The following is a 22,163-nucleotide window of genomic DNA, read 5'->3' on the forward strand; positions in this document are numbered from 1 at the left end:
ACTTTTATCCCACAAGATTGTGCAAAGACACCGCACTTTATACCTTCATGCCGTCAAGTCTGTGTTCGATTCCCGACACGACTGGAAACTGCAACTAAAGTCCAGGTGAGCTAATAGTAATGTTTCGCAGGCCGGGCGTTGCATCACATGAGGTGCCATCCCTCGGATGGACCTTGAACTGGGTGTCGTTTGTTGGGATTTGCGCAGCCAGAGAGGAGGGGTGGGGGGAGGGTGTCTCAGAGGGATCGAGCCCCCTCCTTGGCTCAAGTATGGGCATAATTGAAATTTACTTTTAAAAAATCTACCAAAACTTATTTCTACCAAAAAATCAATCAAATAATGAAAAGTAATGAAATGAAAACCCATTATAGCAGTTTTTCTCAGCCGGATTTATCAGACGACCTACCTGCCCTGGTACTTGGTCGCCGCAACCACGTTATCCCCCACTGGAGATGAAAAAAAGACAGGAATGGGGATTTTGAAAACTGGGAAAATACTGGGTTTATTCAAGGAGGGGGAGGGGGGGGGGAATTTGTTGTCAAACAATCCTTGAATGTCATCTCCTTGAACAATCCTTGAACAATCCATGAATGCTTCGCCGATGACATCCAGCTTTTCATCTCCACCAAGTCCGTCTCCACCGACACCCACTCTATCCTGACAAACTGCATCACTGAAATAAAATCCTGGCTTCAAATCAACTTCCTCAAGCTTAACTGTGATAAATCTGAAATAATCATCATTGGCCCAAAAACGCTCACAAAATCCACCCATAACTTTGCCCTCAACATCAACGGTATCCCAGTATCCACCTCCCCTCACATCCGGAATCTTGGCATCATCTTTGACCAAACCCTTTCCTTCGACAAATACACTAAACAGATCACAAAGTCAGCCTTCTTTCACCTGAAAAACATTGCCCGTCTCCGCTCATCCCTCTCCTCCACGGCTGCAGAAACCCTCATCCACGCCTTCATCACCTCCCGTCTGGACTACTGCAATAGCCTCCTCTATGGTTCACCCTCAAAAATCACCAATAAACTCCAATACATTCAGAACTCCGCTGCCCGTCTACTCACCCATTCCCGGACCCGTGACCACATCACCCCCGTCCTTTACAAGCTTCACTGGCTCCCCATCCCCCAGAGAATCCAGTACAAAATCCTCCTCTTGACATACAAAGCCCTCCATAACCTGGCCCCATCCTACCTGGCTGACCTCCTCTCCAGACACACTCCCACCCGCAACCTCCGCTCTGCTGGTACCAACCTCCTGACCCCCTCCATCCGGACCAAATTCAGATCCTGGGGGGACAGGGCCTTCTCCATCGCTGCTCCCACCCTCTGGAACTCACTACCTCACACCATCAGAGACTCCTCCTCACTCACCACATTCAAAACATCACTAAAGACCCACCTGTTCAACACAGCATTCAACATTCAACCCACAGCATTTAACCCCTGACTATCTCTTCTCCTTCTCCCTCCTTTTGCTTTAAATATTTCCCTATTGATTCTTGTCTTTTTGCAATTGTTGTTTTCATGTATTGTTATGCATTATGTTTGCCACTCTGTCAAAGCGCCTTTGGGCTTCTGGAAAAGCGCTATACAAAATAAATGAATTATTATTATTATTATTATTATCTCCCATTGGAGCCTGTCAAGGGTATCTTGAAATGACCTCTTCTGAGCAGATTACATAGATATTAAAGCTGGCCTCAGGCTTCTGAAGCCTGTCGTAGATTGGGTGTCCTCCATAATGCTAAGTAATTCCTTAGAAAATCTGAACTTCTTACAGCCAACAACACCTTTGTCTTGAGTGCAATGGAGTACTACCGTCCCCATTTGGTCTAGTAACCCAGTCTCCTGGGTCTAGTCTCCCAGTCTCCCAGTAAACCAGTCTTCACTCCTGTCTTTCCTGGGTTTATGATGGGATCCAAAGTGCTCAACATCATTGGCATCTCCCACAAAGAAGCACAAGCGTAGTGTTTGCTGCTCTCTCTTCGCAGACAGGTCGATGGCCTCTATTTTCCATCACCGCTCCTCAAGTCTTACCCTCTCTCTGTTCTTTCATTCCTCTATCCCGTCCAGTGGACCCTCTGAGTTCATCATCATATCATCATCATGTACGCACCTCTGAGCTGTTTAGCCTGGGTTTGAATCCGTCTCAGATGCACGTTAAACTGGGTGTCCCGTCTAACCGGCATTCGTTGATGGATGCTAAAGATCGTACGGTGTCCTCCTCGAAGTGTAAGCAAGCTATCGTCAGCACCCTGAACAAATGACAAATTCCTACTCTAAACTATGGGGGTACTGCTTCAGTGGCACAGTTGTGCTTCTAGCAAATCAAATCAAAAGTTAAATCAAATAAAAAAAAATGATGCTACTCACAGCCAAGTGTTGCAGAGGAAGGAAGAAAAAAAAGCTTAGTCCCACCTTCAATCAGAAGCTAATTGCATCAAGTGTTATGGATATTACATGTGTACATCCATGCATTTGGTGGAAATTTTTAGTTTGTGGGTCCAAAGCAGGTATTCAGCTGTTAAAAATCTACCCTTCTTTATTTGTTTTGCTCTTAATTTACGTGTTTTGCTCTTAATTTACGTGTTTTGCAGAGCTTAATCTTTTGTCACTCTCAGCTTCAAACAGTGTGCAAACTCTTCATCCACAATGTCTTGGAGTATGGATGTCGTCTGTGTGTTGATGCTGCCAGATGCCACCTTGCACCTCCAGACGCAGCGGAATGCAAGGCCCTGATTCCACTTGAGATGAGGCTAACTGCAAGGTCTGACAGATTGTAGTGTAGTAGACCAGTCGTCTTCTCATTTCTGGTCTTACCTCATCTGCCATCTTTGCTATTTTGTTCCATGCAAGTGTGACAAGGTTGCACTCGCTCCAGCTAACAACCCAAACCTTGTTACCCTCCCAAAATACAGGCCCCTTCTGGATGGATGCTCACATCCTCTCTTTTATTCCCCTTCTTTCTTGGCTGTGTAATTGCCTCCCTGGGTCTGTCCAATCATGTTCCGTCGGACTCCTTTAAAATGGTGAGTCAGTCCTATCCCATGTTATTCTCTATCATCCGATTGCTGATCATTTCTATTTCACTTATTCTCTTCGTTTGTCCATCAGCACTTTTCCACAATTACCCTGTTTGTCAGATTTGCCTGTCTGCTCCTTTTTTTTTTTCAACTCATCCCACTCACTTCCCTTGTTCTGTTTGTATGTTGCTTATGCTGCAGCACATGTTCTTTCCTTCCCTATTTCTCCATCATTATCAACATCGCCCCTCTATCATTCAGCACTCCTATGACTTAAACACTTTGTTAAATAGGAGGCAGAATGCCTGAAACTCTGAATATGGAATGGTGTCAAGATGATCTTTTCAGTTTTATTGTGAACTAGCAGGAGTACCCACCGTTGACCGGTGATGTTCTAATCCTGTTGGCATTTTGAAGAAATCAATTTGGTTTTTTTTGTACACCGCTCCTTTCCTATTCCATCTTCAGGCCCTACATGACGTCATTGCCGGGCACCTAAGGCGCCCCGGCGATGACGCACACTGAACGGGAGTACTCAGTTTTCACACCGGTTGTTTTCTTGCCTGTTTGTCCGGGCGATATCTTAGCCATCCTTTGAGCTAGGAAGCTGAACTATTGGCACAATAGTGAGCAAGTACGTACTTTGTCAAAAACGGTATTTTTTGTTTTTTGATTAATCAATTAATTGATTAAATACTTTTTATTTTCTTTCTCATCTGGGCAATATCCCAGGCACATTTTGAGCTAGGAAGCTGATATTTGGACATGACAATGACCAAGTGATTTGGCTGCAAAGGATATTTTTGATTTGTTGATTAATCAATTAATCGATTAATTATTTATTGATTAATCAATTAATTTTTTTTTCAATTAATGACTGACTTATTTAATTAATTTGGAAAAAGTTACAGCTTCGGATGAAACACTGGTGGTTGAGGCAACTATTAGCCAATTGATTAAGAAATTATTTTACGATTATTATTTATTTATGCAACTAATCAATCAATTATTGTACATTTCTCCCTCCCAATACAGTCTCTATGACTGTGCTGCATGGCGGCGTCGCCGGGCGCCGAGGGCACCCAGGCAATGCCACGCTGGAGGATATTAATTTATTTATTTTGCATGGAGGCGGTGTAATTTGAATGTATCTGTACTTGTTTTCTTTTTTGTCGGTGCCTAAAACCCTCCCCTGCATACACCCAATAAGGAAAATTTATATTTAATATGAAATTACACACACACTCCTGCTAGTTCTAAATAAATCGCATAATATCAGTGCCATCTCTCTTGCTTCCACACGACCTCATCAGCATCACAGTGAATGCTGTACACTATTAGAATGTACGTTTGGTGAGTGTGGTGGATCCAGCCATACATTTTGATGCATCTGCACCAGTCTCACAAGTATTTTGCATTTCCTGTGCGTATACTGATTGTGGGCTGCTGGTTATGTACTTTCAATCTCTTTCATGATTGAAAACACTTCCACAATTGGGGATTGCATAGCAGTAGGTCGGAAGAAAAGTATTTATCCTGAAACTTTCCGGGAGGTAATGTGCAAAACATCAAGATGGTAGCAAGGGGGAGGTGGCACGCTCTGCCGCCTCACTCTCGCCTGTGACGTGTTTGTCCGTGTATGTGTGTGTGTGTGTGTGTGTGTGTGTGTGTTTTTGTGTTACACAAATAAACTAGAACAGCACTCAGTAGAGAGCATACCTCCACCAGGTGAACAGTTTACGTTTTGTATCCTAGAGTAGACCAGAAAATCACAATACAGAATCACATTTAATCAAAATCATCCATCTATAACTTCTTGAGATATCCTGCTGTATATCATTTTTGGCCCGATGTCCCAATGGTGAAGAATCACTTAAAAAATTATACTAGTCGGATCCGGATCCGGATCTTTATCAAAATTGAATCGATTCTTCCTCGTCACACACACCCAACCGGTCCACCAAGTTTCATCGAAATCCGTCCATAACTTTTTGAGATATCCTGCTACGTATAGTTTTTGGCCCCATCTCCCAATGGTGAAGAATCACTTTAAAAATTCTAGTAGCCGGATCCGAATCCGGATCTTCCCCAAAATATAAACATTTCGTGCTACCTCTCTGCCAAATTTCGTCGGAATCCGTGAGCAACTTTTTAGATAACTTGTTCACAAACGGACAAACAGACAGACAGACAGACAGACAGATAGACAGATAGACAGATAGACAGGGGTGAAAACATAACCTCCATCCACCTTTGGTGGAGGTAATAACGCTAATCCCATGGCTCTTTTGTCATGCGAGTTGGAGAATAGCCCAAACAGACTTCGGAATTAATTGCCACAACAAAGGTTTCTACCAGGTTTCATGAAGTGCATCACTGGTCTAAGAGAGCTTTTAAATGTCTGCAGACAAACAGATCATACGGTGATGCCACAACATAAACTTCCAGGAACGTATATTTATTTTCACACAAAAATGTGCACAACACACGTTAAGGATGGGACAAGGGGAGCAATTCATTATATCGTTACCTTTGCCACCGAAGGCGGATGGAGGTTATATTTTCATCCCTGTCTGTCTGTCTGTCTATCTCAGGGGGTTTACGAAGTCTAATGTGGTTTACGGGGGTCAAAGTGAGTCCAGGTTTGACCCCCCCCCCCCCCCCCCCCAAAATAAGTATTTGCTTTCTTCTCTGTAACTACACACACGATTTCGTTGAAACTTCACCACAACTTTCACCACCCGTGATGTACCAAAGTTTGTTCACGGCATTAAAAAAAAAAAACTGCCCCTTTGGGGGTCTAGGGGTTGCCACCCAAAATAGGTATTTGCTTTCTTCTCAGAAACTATACATGCAATTCTGATGAAACTTGACCACAACCTTAATCACCTGTGTTGTACCAAAGTTTGTTCCTGGCATTTATAAAATCATGGTCTACGGTGGTGTATGAGGGGGCGTGCCCCCCAAAATAGGTATTTGCTTTTTTCTCAGAACCTACACACACAATTTTGATGAAACGTCACCACAACCTTCATCATCCGTGATGTACCAATGTTTGTTCAAGGCTTTGGAAAAATTGGGGTCTGAGGAGGTATACCGGGTGGGAGGGGGAGTGGGTGGTTGCCCCCCAAAATAGGTATTTTTTTGTTTGTTTGTTTGTTTAACGTCTTATGATTATGTTAGTATGATTCTACATGCTGCCCTGTCTTCTAGCAACCATTGAAATTGGTTTAAAACACCTTTAGTCGGTGTAGTATACTGTTTATTCTACCAGGTGAGCGTTCGGGGTATTGCCCCTATGGTTTGGTCATTGGTTGGTCAAGTTAATTATGAATATGTAACATTTTTAGTTTGTCTTTTTGCTTGAATATCATTATAACCTCAGGGTCTTAAATATAAAGCTCACTCACAATCCACATCATCAAATATATAAACTTATATTTATCATGTCTGAACACAGGACACACATGAGTAGTTGCTTGCAATGTGCAAGTGAGAGTGCAGTGTGCAAGTGAGAGTGCAGTGTGCAAGTGAGAGTGCAGTGTGCAAGTGAGAGTGCAGTGTGCAAGTGAGAGTGAGAGTGCAGTGTGCAAGTGAGAGTGCAGTGTGCAAGTGAGAGTGCAGTGTGCAAGTGAGAGTGCAGTGTGCAAGTGAGAGTGCAGTGTGCAAGTGAGAGTGCAGTGTGCAAGTGAGAGTGCAGTGTGCAAGTGAGAGTGAGAGTGCAGTGTGCAAGAGAGTGCAGTGTGCAAGTGAGAGTGCAGTGTGCAAGTGAGAGTGCAGTGTGCAAGTGAGAGTGCAGTGTGCAAGTGAGAGTGCAGTGTGCAAGTGAGAGTGAGAGTGCAGTGTGCAAGTGAGAGTGAGAGTGCAGTGTGCAAGAGAGTGCAGTGTGCAAGTGAGAGTGCAGTGTGCAAGTGAGAGTGCAGTGTGCAAGTGAGAGTGCAGTGTGCAAGTGAGAGTGCAGTGTGCAAGTGAGAGTGCAGTGTGCAAGTGAGAGTGCAGTGTGCAAGTGAGAGTGCAGTGTGCAAGTGAGAGTGCAGTGTGCAAGTGAGAGTGCAGTGTGCAAGTGAGAGTGCAGTGTGCAAGTGAGAGTGCAGTGTGCAAGTGAGAGTGCAGTGTGCAAGTGAGAGTGCAGTGTGCAAGTGAGAGTGCAGTGTGCAAGAGAGTGCAGTGTGCAAGTGAGAGACCGTACAAAGTTATTTGAATCTGCCAAAGTCACAAATTGGTGTCTCAAAACTGGAGAGGGGGCAATATGTTGTTTATACTTGTGTTTGTGGACCTAATGGTTGAACTTGCTCCCACCTTTTGTTCATATGTGTGTTGTACCGTCCACCAATCAGCGATGACTCCATCTACATCTCACTGTCTGATAATATGGACCAACTTATATCTACCCATCCCAACTCTCTCTTCCTCATATGTGGTGATTTCAATTGTCACCATGCCAGTTGGCTGGGTGTGTGTACCTCTCTCACCAGCCATGGCTCTTCAGCAAAGGACTTCTGCGACTCACTGGGACTGACACAATCTGTCAATTTCCCGACCCGGATCTCAGTCAACGGAGCATCTTCTCTTCTGGATTTGGTTATGACAAACTTCCCTGAAAATGTCTGCTGCTCTTCTTCTGCTCCAATCGGCTCATCTGATCATGTGCTTGTCAAAGTGGACATCTCTCTGACCATTCTCAGAGAGCCTCCTCAGCGTCGACGAGTCTGGCATTTCACTCAGGCCAACTGGCACGGTCTTCAAGCAGCCATCAATCATCTGGACTGGTCTCCCATCTCTACCACCTCTGACATCAACTCATCCTGGGAATTCTTTCAAAGTAAATTGCTCTCTCTCATGCACAGATTTATACCATCTCGTCTTCAGTTGTCATACCCTTCCTCCCGTCCATGGTACACAGAATCTTGTGGTGAGGCTGTTGCCCTGAAACAACTTGCTTTCGTCTCCTGGAAAGCAAATCCAACAGAAGGAAATCTCATTTCCTTTCACAAAGCCCGAAACAAGTGTGTGTCCACCCTCAGGAGAGCCAGGAAACAATATCTCACCATTCTCAAGACCGAACTCTCTTATCTGTCTCCCTCTTCCAAATCCTGGTGGCGTCTGGTCAAATATGTTTCTGGTGTTTGTTCCCCCTCCATCCCCTCCCTCACCTCAAACGGCTTAACGGCTGACTCCGCACGTGAAAAAGCTGAATGCCTCAACTCTGTGTTTGCCTCTAAATCTTGTGTCCCAAACCCATCCCTCTCTGTACCCACCGTACCCAGTCGTACCCAGCTGCTCCTGGACTCTGTGTCCTTTCCTCCTGACAAGGTGGAAAAGTTTCTGTCAACCCTCGACTCTGATTCTGCAACTGGTCCTGACGGCATCAGCCCACGGGTCCTAAAATCATGTTCTTCTGCTCTTTCACTCCCTCTTTCTGTTCTCTTCACCCTCTCTTTTGCTCAAGGTCATCTGCCATCTGCTTGGAAATCAGCCAACATCACCGCTTTGCACAAAAAAGGTGCAAAAACAGATCCCAGCAACTACAGACCAATCAGCCTTCTCCCAATTATCAGCAAAGTCATGGAATCCATCATTGCTTCAGATATTAAATCTTTCCTCTTCTCCAATGGCTTGATCTCTGATCATCAATTTGGTTTCAGACCTGGTCACTCTACTCTGGACATGCTGCTTCTGCTTTCTCAACAATGGATGGAGGTCCTCAACGCCAAACAGGAAATTAGAGCTGTCTCCCTTGACATTTCACGTGCCTTCGATACGGTCTGGCACCCTGCTCTGCTCTCCAAACTCTCCTCCTTTGGTATCCATGGAAATCTCCACGCATGGCTGGCGGACTTCCTCTCTGGTCGTAGTCAACGTGTGGCCCTGAATGGGTTTCTCTCATCTCCTCTTCCTGTTCAGGCTGGAGTTCCCCAAGGTAGTGTTCTGGGCCCTGTGCTTTTTCTGGTCTTCATCAATGATCTCTCTGACTCTCTTGACAATCCTCTCTATCTCTTTGCTGATGACTCTACTCTCTGTCGCTCCATTCCTCATCCCTCAGATCGGCAGTCTGCAGCCTCCTCACTCTCTGCAGACCTGGACAAAATCACAGACTGGTCAAACAAGTGGAACATGTCTTTCAATCCTGACAAATCTCACACTCTTACAATGTCTCTCCGAAAGGACCGACTGGACAACCCTCCCATCTACTTTCTCAACAATCCTCTCCAAGAAGTTCTGTCGCTCAAGCTTTTGGGTCTCACTATCTGCCATGATCTTTCTTGGGAAAACCACATTTCCAAGCTGGCCTCCAAAGCCAGTCGCCGACTGGGCATCCTCCGTCGTGCGAAGTCCTTCCTTGGCACACCTGAGCTCCTCACCACATACAAGGCTTTCATCCGCAGCTCAATGGAATACTGTTCCCCCCTCTGGGCTGGTGCTCCTGCCTCACACCTTGCTCGGCTTCACGCTGTTGAGGCCAAAGCTTTCAGAATCATTGGAATCTCCTGCGATGTAGTCAACGCCGAGGGCCTTTCACTCACTCACCGCAGGCAGGTTGGTGGTCTTTCTGTCTTCTACCGACTCCTCTCCGGCCTTGCTCCCCCAGCTCTCTCTGTGCTCTGTCCCCCCAATATTCCTTCAGGTCGCACAAGATCTGCCTGCAACCCTCTTATGGTTAAACTGCCAAAGTCTAGGCTCTCCTTCACTCTTTCATTCCCCTTTTCTCCCGCCTCTGGAACAAACTCCCCCACTCCCTTCAATCCCACTCCTCCCTCCAGGTCTTTAAAACAGCTGTTCACCACCATCTCTTATCTTCCCCCATCCAAAACCTTGATCTTTTCTACCCCCGGTAATTCACCCCAGAGTCCTTGCAGTGTTCATATGTTTTAATCCTCTCCCACCTCCCCCCAAGTCCTCCCGATGTCCCTGCTCTCAAATGTTGTGTTTGTGTCCTTCCCCTTCTTCCCCCTCTCTTTTGTGTCCTCCCCCCTCTCTCCCCATCTTGTCTGCCGCTCCCCTTGTTTTTTGTGTTTTGTGTGTCGGTTTGTCTTTTTGTGTGATTAATGTTTGCTCTTTCACGAGCCTCGATCTTGTATACAAAAAAAAAAAAAAAAAAAAAAAAAAACTTTTTTGTGCTTGTATTCGAAAAGTTCTTTAAAATCAAACACCTGCATAGATGATACGATTGAAAAAATAATTTATTTTATTTTATTGTGTTTTGCTTTGAGGGAATGGAATTGTTGACGTTATTACTGTACTTATGGGTTTTAGACTTTAATACAATCACACATGAATATTGTTTGTTTTGCAATATTAGTTAAGTACTGCATAGAACAGAGGAATGTGAATAAGGACAATAATCATCGTTGAAAACGGCTCATAACTAGTTGCACACCACAGGTTGAAGCAGTCATCGTTGTTGGATAACAGGACTCGGTGGTGGGCAGGTGATGAGTCCCACAAAGTGGAACCATGCCTGAACAAATAATGGCCTAGACGAACACAGGCATCCCTGTTATTGGCCCTTGAGAGACGATGGGCATGTCTGGTATACTCGGCATAAAATGACTTTGAGGCAGATGATGCTAACAGACAGACAGACGAAGACAGACAGAGGAAGCACATAAATAAACTATTTACTGCAACATTGGTATTACATTCCATTGCGCCATGCTCATTGGGGATTCTCTCTTGTTTCTGCTTTGTCCTTTGCTTCACAATTGCCTTGATTGTAATGTTGATCCATTTGCCTCTACTGCTCATTACTCCATCAAGTCGATTAGCACGTGCTCAATATATCATTGCAATGTGACCACAAACAGTAACTGTTGCTTTGGTTTAAAAATTTCATATAAATTATTCTGCTCACAAATTTTGTTGAATTTTGCTTTTTGTGCATTTGCTTAGTTAAGAAATGGTTTAAAATAAATTGGGTAAATTGTGCGAATTGTAAATAAATAATTAGTTTTCTCCAAGAAACATTCTGGCACGAGTCCCATGCCACCCGTGTTGGGTTAAACTGCCTCTTTACTCTAACTAACTTGAGTTCTAACTAACTCTAACTAACTTTTACTTTACTCTAACTAACTTACTAATTAACTTACTTAGTAACTTACGAACTTAGTTTACTCTAACTTGAGTTCTTGAGTTTTTGGAGAGTTCTTGAGTCTGCATCCGATCCGCAACGGGTTTCGTGACTCGGGATGTGGTTGCAGCATTATTTGTGTGCTGGGGATCCAGCCAGCACAAAAACATTTTATATTAGAGGAGAGGTGCAGGATCGTACACATAGAGGCCTTAGATCTCAAAACCATTAAAAAGGAAGATGACCCTCATAGCAGACAGAGAGCTTAATCTTTGGGATATTCAAATACGCGAACAAAAAACAGTTAAATATGCTAAAGGCATTTATTAATAAAATGAAATTAATGAAGACAAAGTTGGAATTGCAAGAAAATACAATATAAACATGGCATATAGGGGAAAAAATGTCTTTTTGGTATTGTGGTTTCACTGAGGAACTCAATTCATTTTGTTACATCTCTTGGTCTCAAAACGGTGTAATAAACTGCATAACTCTTTCAAATGCTTATGACCATTCTTTTGAAATCACACACACACACACACACACACACACACACACACACACACACACACACACACGCACGCACGCACACACGCACGCACGCACGCACGCACGCGTGTGCGCGCGCGCCTGTAAATTTCAACAAATTATTGACAAAGCTTCGTTAAGCCCAAAACTATAAAGTTCAAACAATTTTGGCAGCTCACTCTACCCAAACCAATGATATCACTTTGACTTGATCTGGGTGTAAAAGTCCCAGCCTTGACATTGCTTGCTATGGTCAGCCTTTATGTATGTGTGATGAAGAGGTGTTATTGCTCTGTTCAGAACAATGGATTAATTGTTCTAACCTTCCAGACAATGTGAGGGAGACATCTTCGATAATAACATTTCCCTCAACATCCACACATAGCTTTTAACAATGCAGGAACTGGACCGGGAGCCGCAATCTACGGACAATTCTGTGGTTGAATGATGCTACCAGTAGACCCGACCACCCACACAAGTTTAGAGAACTGCATTGCTCAACATTATGGCAAAAAGAAGAAAATAATTGCTGATCATTTTTCCAACACTTTGCGAAAACAAACATTTATGCATTTTGACTGTATTCAAGTTGTTGACTGATCGTTTAGTCCTAATCAGCTATTTTACAACTGTAGACACTTCTACAACTTAGGTTGTGTGAAAATATTAATGGTGAAACTTTTTTTATACATCATAAACAAAAAAAACTTGAGAAAACATCAACCTCGTTGAGGAGTTTAAGTTGTGAAATGTTTCTTCTTTTTTTTAAGTTCCCCTCGCATCAGGATGGATATCGTCTGTGTATAAAAAGGCCAAATTTCATCTGTTGCGACATTGCCCTAACCAGCAGTGGTCCGCTCTTCACGCCCTGTTGCTTTCAGGAAAGGCACCCTGTCAACAGCAGCTTCCTAGCAGCCACCACATATGGGCCACAGCACAACCTCAACTGCTGCCTGATAACGCCAAGTTACGCAAATTATATTCATTAACATTAACTATGTGTACACGATACTTTATGGATCTTCGGCAATTTCATCTCCAGTTCATTTTCACCTCCATCTCAGAACCAATAACATCTTCGATGAACTAGTATTCTTTATGTATTTGCGCTTCTTCTCCTTGAATAACGATCCGATGTACAGGCATGGCTCACGCATGAACATGGTGTGCCTGGCCTACTCTGCAGGTGCTTCAACTTCTGTTTGTGGTCTCATTGAGCAATAGTTTCTTTCGACCAATCTATGCCGACACATGACCACAAAGATATGTGGTTCAGGCGAGATGATTTAACCTTATCAATAATTCATTTTCCACTTCAGATTGGGGAATTGATCAAACAGAGATATGAAGACGGTTCTTGGCTTGTTTGTTACCAAGCGGTAGGAATTTTGTAGAAATTTTGTAGAAAAACGGACTTTCAGTGGTCAATAAGTTTTCAGTTGCATTGAAAATTATTGTCATCATTTATTTTGGCATGAGCGCATGTGTGGATAGAATCGTAATATAAACTTATATCTCAGAAAACAATGGCCTATAATTATAAATCAAGGATGAATAGTCCACAAAATACTACGCTCGAGCTATATAGATTGAAAAGTAAGAGTCGGTCAAGAGTGAGATCGATCGTATGTTTTAGAGCTTGATAACAAGTGTAGAGGAATCTTTTTCTTCCTTTTCAATTCTACTTTGTGTCCTCAAAACATGTGTGAAACATGCCCACAATCATTTGCACTATATCAGATATTTGGAAAATATCCATTCTTGAATTAGTCGTCGATAAATAAGACGTCGTTCGCATTTCAAACCTGGTATCAAGAACGCTGCATTCAATATGAGATACAAATGCATTGATTCAGTACAAATCACAAACTTTATTAAAGTAGTAAAACATTTATGACAGACGATACACTTTAACTTTATATTTTTAAAAACACCGGAAAATATATTCACATACAAACAGGGGCTAGCTTACTTCATTATTCTTGATCATTGACCGTTGATGGATTTCTATCTATACCGTATTCCTGATTGTATTACAGATCTTCCTGAACTGCTTTGTATTGACTGTGTGTCTATGATTTGCAGGCCAGTCTCAGACTGGTTAAGTCCATTAGAGTACGACGGCAGAACCGTCATACTGTATTTGCGGTCCTTTGTTTCAGTGATGGTGCGTCAACCAAGAGCCACCCATAGATAGCGACCCTAGAGTGATCCTCACTGCTGGTTGGTTCTGCATCCTAGTCCTGTGCACTTTATCCATGATCCTGCTCATACCTGAAGCACTCTTGACGGAGTGACGTCACTGCTCAGCAATTACCGTAAACAGAAAATGCAGCACCATTGTTTTCTGCACAGAGGCTCTCTGGTCCTGAAAGGCGATGTAATGACAACAGACTTGAGTTTAAAGGCAACGGTGGATATAGAGGTCTGTTCTGATGGCCAAAGTCCATTAAGGCAGCATTTTTATGAATGGCTTTTTCATAACACGTTTTGGCAAACACAGATTCCATCTGAAACAAAAGAGTAAGAAAATTGTTCAAGACATCATTTGTGAAACACTATGATCAATCAGACTCGGCAGTATAATGGTGAGAGCATCTGTTCCTTCTATCCTGTTGTGTCCTGATCTGTTCAGTGTTCTAGCTCTTCCACGAGCCTCGACTCCGTGTACAACCCCCCCCCCCCCCCCCACTCCTTCAAAAAACACAATAGGTTTGCTGTCAATATATCCAAAAGCATAACATTCTGCTGCCTCCTGCAGCTGTAGGATATGGAAAAAAGGAACTTACATTGTGATTACAGACTGGGAACCGTCTCGATTTATTATTCGCTCAAGCAACCAACTCAAAAGACAACTCTAGTGAAATATACAAGATCTTAAATGTCTACACCAAAGATGAGCCAACTGGCTTTATATTCCCTCCAGTTTGACAGAATCAAATCTCGGACAAATCGACTCAAAGCACATGAGCAATATACCATCTTACCAGCTCATCCACATCAAACTTGGCTGGCAGGATAGTCTAGCTCTAGACTCTAGACTCAAGAGGTATGCACAATCGCCTCTGAGCTGTCTAGCCTGGGTTTGAATACCAACCCAGCTATAAAACTGTCATCCCTTTGTTTCACAGGCAGGGTGATTCGCCGATGTGTCTGTCATCCCTCCGATGGACGTAAAAAGGGCGTCCCATCTGCCAGTATTAGTCAGTGGACTTTAAAGATCCCATCGTGTCTTTCGAGCCATCACTGGCATCATGAACAAATGACAAATTAATGACATATGTGGGAAAATTACACACCCAGACCAGGAATCAAACCCAGGTCCTCTGATGTACCAGTGCTTTGCCATCTGAGCTATCTGGGCGACCCTGACCAACCATGCAATTTTCCCACACATAATTTTCCCACATACGTATGTCAATTAATTAGTTATAATCCTGTTCATTTATTTAAACTACAAATTTGTACCCTAACCTAGAGAGCCGGGGTTCTTAACCTGGGGTATCCATACCCCTCGGGGGTATGGGGACCAAAATCTGTGGGTATGGGACTCGTAATAAATTATTATAATAAATTGTAATAAATCCAATGAAATATCAACTTTAAATATATAATAAATAACCCCTCAGTTTAAAGTAAAAACATCCCTCAGAATGCACCACAGAGCACCGAGAAATCAAATAAATTATAGGGGGACATGCCCCCAGTCCCCCCTAGCTATGTGCACCTTCGGTGTGCCTTGGTCAGTCAGCAGTCTGGTGAAGGGGGTTTGGGGACATCGTGGGCAATCCGTTGGGGGTCTTGAAAGGGAAAAAGGTTAAGAACCCTTGCTATAGAGGGTACCGCAACAGCGCACAGTTGCACCCTCAGACAATGATCCTTCCCTGCAGTTTTGTGCTGCATACGAAAGAAGAACTAGAGCAATGCGACTGTGTCACCAATATGCCTCTGCATAGTCCCACAATGGGTAGATGCCCTTGTTCACTGTCCTAAAAATAAAAATAAACAAGTTTGATTTCAATCCCTTCAGCTGTGTTCAATTATCACATTTTCACCAGCCATGACTTTCAAGTCATAAAAATATTGGCTTTCAAGCTAATATGGCTGCCAGACCACGTGACATATGACCTTAAAAATGTACACTCTGCATATGTTTGTCGGTGATCAAATTTGTGAAGTTTCGTGTTGATCGGATAAGGTTCGTTTTTCTATTCAAGATGGCTGCCAAACCACATGACCTACAGCATCATCATTTTCAAACGATATGCAACAATGGTGTTAGATGATATTTGTAAAATTTAGCAACGATAGGGTAAGTGGTTTAAAAGATATAATTATTTAATATTTTCCTTCAATCCAATATGGCTGCCACACCATGTGACCAATGATATTTTCATGATCAACTTTTAATCACCATGCCTAGTCAATGACACGTAAAGTTTCGAGTCAATCGATTTGGTGGTTTGGGAGAATATGTTTTTTTAAGGTTTTAGGTTAAATCCAACATGGCTGCCAAACCATGTGATGCATATGTTTGTCGGTGATCAAATTTGTGAAGTTTCGTGTTGATCGGATAAGGTTCGTTTTTATATCCAAGATGGCTGCCAAACCACATGACCTATGACATCATCATTTTCAAACTATATCCAACAGTGCTGTTAGATAATATTTGTAAAATTTCGAATCGATCGGGTGAGCGGTTTCAGAGATATAATTATTTAATATTTTCCTTCAATCCAATATGGCTGCCAAACCATGTGGCCTATGATGTCATAAATGTAATATTTCAATACAAATGGGTCATAGATCATGTGCATGCAATTTCAGATTTTTAGGATAAGGAATTCGATTAAAATATTTTTGGCTGGTATACCACTTCACCAATGATGTCAGCATTATCATGCTTTTGTTCCCTATTGGGAGTACTTGACAATGTGCCAAGTTTCAAATTTTTCCATTGAGCGGTTTCCGAGAAATAATTTTTTAATTATTTGCGTTTAATCCAAGATGGCTGCCACACCACGTGACCTATGATGTCACAATTATCAAAAAAAAACATTCTACATGGGTGTCACTTCTACCCTGAAAGTTTCATCTTAATCAGCCATGTCGTTTCTGAAAAAAACGAGGTTCAGCCGCGGACGGCAGGACTTATGGACGAACAACCCGAAAACATAATGCCTCCGGCCACCTCCGGGGGCGCAGGCATAAAAAGATCCATATCAAAGAATATCCTACGTAGCCAACTTAGACAACGCATTCAGAGCAATCTTGATTTTTGAAACCAATATTTAAGTACACTGCCATCAAAGCCTCTATTGTCACCAATGATGAAAACCTATGTGATGCACAAAAAAATCTTTAGTATTCATGGAAGGTTTGAAACAAGACTAGAGAAAGGAGTTTATGACAAACAATGTATGTAGGAAGAAGGTGCAATAATGAACAAGCGTTACGCCTCGGTCCCCCGTCGGTGAAGTGATGTGAGTTGACAAAGTGGAAGACGCAAGGTGGCCATCTTGGATTTTGACGTGACGACCCAATTTTCAATAGCGTTCTTCCTTATGCGTCGATACACCAACACACCAGATTAGAAGTTAGTAGTTCGTTTATTTATTAGGCTGGTGTTGGCTTAGCGGTTAGGGTGCTGGCTTGGGATCCTAGGATCCTGGGTTCGAATCCCGGTCGATCGCTAAATTAACACCAGGGGGGTTGACTCAACCTGTCATCCTTCCGAGGTCGGCAAATTGAGTACCAGATTGCTGGGATGAATGATCCCGGTGTGTACCCCGGTTTAGAATAGGTACACCGTACCCCTGCGCATCGTAAGAGGTGACTAAGGGTTGGCGAAAGGAAGGGCATCCGGCAAAAAAAACCAGTCCCCCTTTCTTTTTCAAGATATTGGGCTCACAAGGTCTCGACATATATATGGTGGCGAACATGTTGGATTTTGACGTGGCGACCCAATTTTCAATAGCGTTCTTCCTTATGCCTAGATACACCCACACACCAGATTAGAAGTTGGCACTTTGCTTGTTTTTCAAGATAGTCCGTTCACAAGGTTCAGACATACATGGTGGCGGCCATCTTGGATTTTGACGTGGCGACCCAATGTTCAATAGCGTTCTTCCTTATGCCCAGATACACCCACACACCAGATTAGAAGTTAGTAGTTCATTTATTTTTTCAAGATATTCTGCTCAAGGTTCAGACATACATGGCGGCGGCCATCTTGGATTTTGACGTGGCGACCTAATTTTCAATAGGGTTCTTCCATATGCCTAGTTGCACCCACACACCAAATTAGAATTCGGTCCTTCACTTACACACGCACGCACGCTCGTCCGCACGCACGGACGGACGGACTTTTTCAAGATATTTCGCTCACAAGGTTGAGACATATATATGGTGGCGACCATCTTGGATTTGGACGTGGCGACCCAATTTTCAATAGCGTTCTTCCTTATGCCGAGATACACCCACACACCAGATTAGAAGTTAGTAGTTCATTTATTTTTCAAGATATTCCGCTCAAGGTTCAGACATACATGGCGGCGGCCATCTTGGATTTTGACGTGGCGACCTAATTTTCAATAGGGTTCTTCCATATGCCTAGTTGCACCCACACACCGAATTAGAATTCGGTCCTTCGCTTACGCACGCACTCCGCACGCACGCATGCACGCATGCACGCACGGACGGAGGGGAAAACCATAGTCCCCCTTTCGCTCCGCGGTGCGACGGGGGACAATAACCAGTGTGATAAATCAGTGCGATAATACTCCTTGGAGGTCTCTGTAATTTATAGGAAGAAGAAGAAGGTGTGAATTACCCTTCTATTTCCAACCAGTTAGAAGCCAATAACTATGTTCCGTCTCTTTTTTATACTCCTGCTTAATCAGGCACTAGCAATTTTTTTAAGGAATGATGAAAAAATAAACCTATATCCTTGAATTTTCAACAATGTTTCAAATAAGTTAAATGTGTGTTCAATAATTGTTCGATCTCCTTTCACAGCCAGAATTTTATGAATTCCTATTAATTAATTGATGAACCAAGTTGTTAATTATCTTGTCTCAAAAAACAAAATCTATCAAAATGTGAGTGGGATATCAGGATATCTTAGAGGGTATGCCAACTCACCCTCAAGTTGTCTAGCCTGGGGTTTGAATGTTGACCCAGCTATAAACGGATACCCTGTTGTTTCAGATCGATGCATCAATGTTTGCGCCATTCCTCGGATGGACGTCAAACTGGGTGAACCGGGTGTCAGCACAGGTTGTTGGTGGATATTAAAGATCTCATGGTGTATTTCATGAAGAGTTAAGTCATCGCCGACACCCTGAACAAATCCCAAATTCCTGTCAATTGGATGTCAGGCCTGTCAAGATGGTCCCAGAAAAAACTTGGGACAAATCCATTCCCCACGGTTGACCGCAAAAGGTGGGAATAATTGGGGTCATTGAAGAAGAGGAAGGAGAATAATTCCGTATGCAATCGCATTTTAGCAATTTTTCTTTATTTTTTTCTCTCCTTTCCTACTTTTGGTTCAAGTTTGAACTGTTGTGCGCCGCTCCTTTCATATTCCATTTCCAGGCACTGCATGACGTCATCGCCGGGTGCCGAAGGGGGCCCAGCTATGATGCTCGCCGAATGGGAGTACTCAGTTTTCATTCCATTTGTTTGTTTGTTAGTTTTCTTTATTGTTTTCTTTGTTTGTCCAAGCGATATCTCAGCCATCCTTGGAGAAAGGAAGCTAAAATTTGGGCACAATAGTGTGCATGTGCTTTGGCAAAAACTTTTTTTTTTTGATTAATCAATTAATTACTTAATTATTATCGATTTATTAAGTACTGTACTTATTTATTTTCTTTTTCATCTGGGCAATATCTCAGGCTCCTTTTGAGCAAGGAAGCTGATATTTGGACAAGACAGTGACCAAGTGATTTGGCTGTGAAGGCTATTTTTGATTTATTGATTAATCAATTAATCGATAAATAATTTAGGTATTCAATTAATTATCTCATTAATTGATTTTTTTTTAAAGTTCGATTCGGTTGAAACGGTGGTGGTTTCGGTATGCTATCAGCCAATTAATTAATAAATTCATTATTTTATGATTTTATTTATTTATTATTATTATTAAGTACTTATTTATTTTCTCTCATCTCAGCAGTATCTCAAGCACATTTTTTGAGCTCGGAAGCTGATATTTGGACATGGCAGTGACAATTGATTTGGCTATAAAGGATATTTTATATTTATTAATTAATCGATTAATTATTTAATTTTTTCGATTACTTAATTTTCAAACCGTTAGATTCAGATGAAGCAGTGGTGGTTTAGGTATGCTATTAGCCATTTCATTAAGAAATTAATTATTTTATGATTACTATTTATTACTTGCAAAATCGAAGATTTTTCAAGTATATTGGTCGGTTCCGTTTGTGGTTCCGTTTGTGGTTCTGTCTGTTTGTCTGTCTGTTTGTCTGTTTGTCACTGGCCTACAGGTCACAATTCTAAACCAATCGTCACGAAACTTCACCACGTTGTATAAGTCATCCCAATTGAGAAGCCTATTGATTTTGAGGTCAAAGGTCAAAGGTCATCTGGAGGTCACATTTCTAAAATCGCCATTTTAAATCCAATTGACTTGAAAATTGAATAGCATTTTTATATCAAGTCAATAAATTGGGAAACATACTATTTTTTGAGGTCAAAAGGTCAAAGGTCAACTTAAGGTCAAATATAAAAAATCATAAATTTTTATCTAAAAAGCCGTCAATTCGCAACCGATTGACTTGAAAATGGAACATCATTTGCATATCGAGGCACTAAATTGGGAAACATACTATTTTTGAGGTCAAAGGTCAACTCAAGGTCAAACTCCCCAAATCATCACTTTTCATCTGAAAAAACCATCAATTTTCATCCGATTGACTTGAAAATTGAATAGCATTTATATATTGCCTCACTCCTTCCATTTCTGTTTCGATTTGTGCTTCAATTTCTTTCTTCTTCCTTTCTTTTTCTTCCATTAAGAGGAAATAAATGATTTTTAAAAAATTCGAACTTGAATTTTAGCTACAATTGCAGTTGACCCAAAAACATAATTAGCTGATGCCATGTGGGCATTTCAGCAATCCCAGACATTACACGGCTGCATCCATATCAATAAACTGAAATTTACTGGTTGCATTTTCCATTTAAAGTTGCATTTTTTTTCATACATGTAAATAAAATGAAGGATTTGATAACGATTGAATGGAGCTCGGTTTTTAGTTAAATGTGCGGCAAATGTTAGCATAACCATAATCATAAGTCACTCACCAACACAGTCACAAGTTTTCGGGACTGAGGCTGTTCATTGGGAAACTCTTCCCCAAAGCACAGCACTACTTGGAACCTGGGCTCAGGTCCCCGCATTTCATTGTATGCTTTGAGCTCTGTGGTAGTAAACATATGGAGTGCAATTAATGATATGGAAACAATTGGCAACTTACCCATTCATGATATCGGCCGATCAAGGTGAAAGATGAAGCTCCAGGGTCCATCTATTTGTCGTGTGCACAAATATGGCAGAAATATTAATTAGGCACGCGCTGCTCTGAAACTATGGGTACATAATACGTAGCGGACCAATTATATTATAACATGCCCACCTTGCAGAAATTCACACGTGTCGAAGAGCTTCAGCTCACGCTGGCGTTCCAGCTTATTTGGCTGCTCACAATGTGCAGCGCAAGGCCCTGACCAATAGACACGGCCACGACAAAGGCGACGTGCGTGGAGACCATCACATCTAGCGTTGAGCTCAAGGCCACCACGGGCATGCCGCAACACCGCAGCTGTGTAAAGACGCGCAGAATCACCAGGCGCTGCCTCAGCTGATGGAAACATTATGGACGCGTGGCCCAGTGTTTCTTGAAGTCCGGGTGGAGTCAGGTGTAAACAGTTCATTCGTGGGACTCGTGTTTTCTTCACTACGATTCCACGGTAAATGAATGTAAAGTCAACCTCCGCAAACCAATCTGCAGCACAAAGTTAGAGAATTTTCATGATAGTTTTAATTCAGCAAATAATAACATTATAAATCATCATTTTTATTATTAAATGAATATTATAAACCTCTGCCACTGAAGGTGGATGGAGTTTATGTTTCACCCCTGTCTGTTTGTTTGTGAATAGTCTGCTTGACTATATGTCTTTCTCAAAACGTTTTAGGTGGATTTGGACGAAATTTGGTGGAGAGGTTGGGTATATGACAAGGTCGAAATGGTTTGATTTTGGTGAAGATCCGGATCTCTATCTGGATATGACAACTTTTAAAGTTATTCTTCACTACTGAGAAGAAGAGCACTCCTTTTTGCATCTTTTTTTGCAACTGGAAGCGGAAGAGAATCTTCAGATGCAGAGGGCTGTCGAAACAGTTTCGAGGCTATTGGGCACAATCGAGGACGGGTCGCCACTCTCTTCGTTAAACGGAACGGAATCGGAACGGAACGGAATCGGTCACACAGTTTGATA

At 42.4% G+C, this 22,163-nt stretch overlaps 1 protein-coding gene across 8 annotated transcripts in view; it reads right to left on the bottom strand.

Annotated features, from left to right (window-relative positions):
* Positions 1 to 13,487: 13,487 nt before the first annotated feature.
* LOC137415078 (interferon regulatory factor 8) overlaps positions 13,488 to 22,163 on the bottom strand; it is an 86,532-nt gene continuing 77,856 nt past the window's right edge. For 4 of the 8 annotated variants that reach the window (XM_068100638.2, XM_068100639.2, XM_078784459.1 and 1 more), the window contains exons 6-8: positions 21,299 to 21,667; positions 20,967 to 21,082; positions 13,488 to 14,146 (exon numbers count right to left, since the gene is read on the bottom strand). In XM_068100638.2, coding sequence (XP_067956739.1) covers positions 13,943 to 14,146; positions 20,967 to 21,082; positions 21,299 to 21,667 — 689 coding nt within the window. In that variant the 3' untranslated portion in view covers positions 13,488 to 13,942. Of the gene's footprint in view, positions 14,147 to 20,966; positions 21,191 to 21,298; positions 21,668 to 22,163 lie in introns of all 8 variants that reach the window. The other 4 variants (XR_013624539.1, XR_013624538.1, XM_068100642.2 and 1 more) reach the window with 2 other exon arrangements.

This window comes from Myxine glutinosa, chromosome 9 (genome assembly GCF_964187855.1).
Source record: "Myxine glutinosa chromosome 9, kmMyxGlut1.1, whole genome shotgun sequence".
In the NCBI taxonomy this organism is placed as follows: Eukaryota; Metazoa; Chordata; class Myxini; order Myxiniformes; family Myxinidae; genus Myxine; species Myxine glutinosa.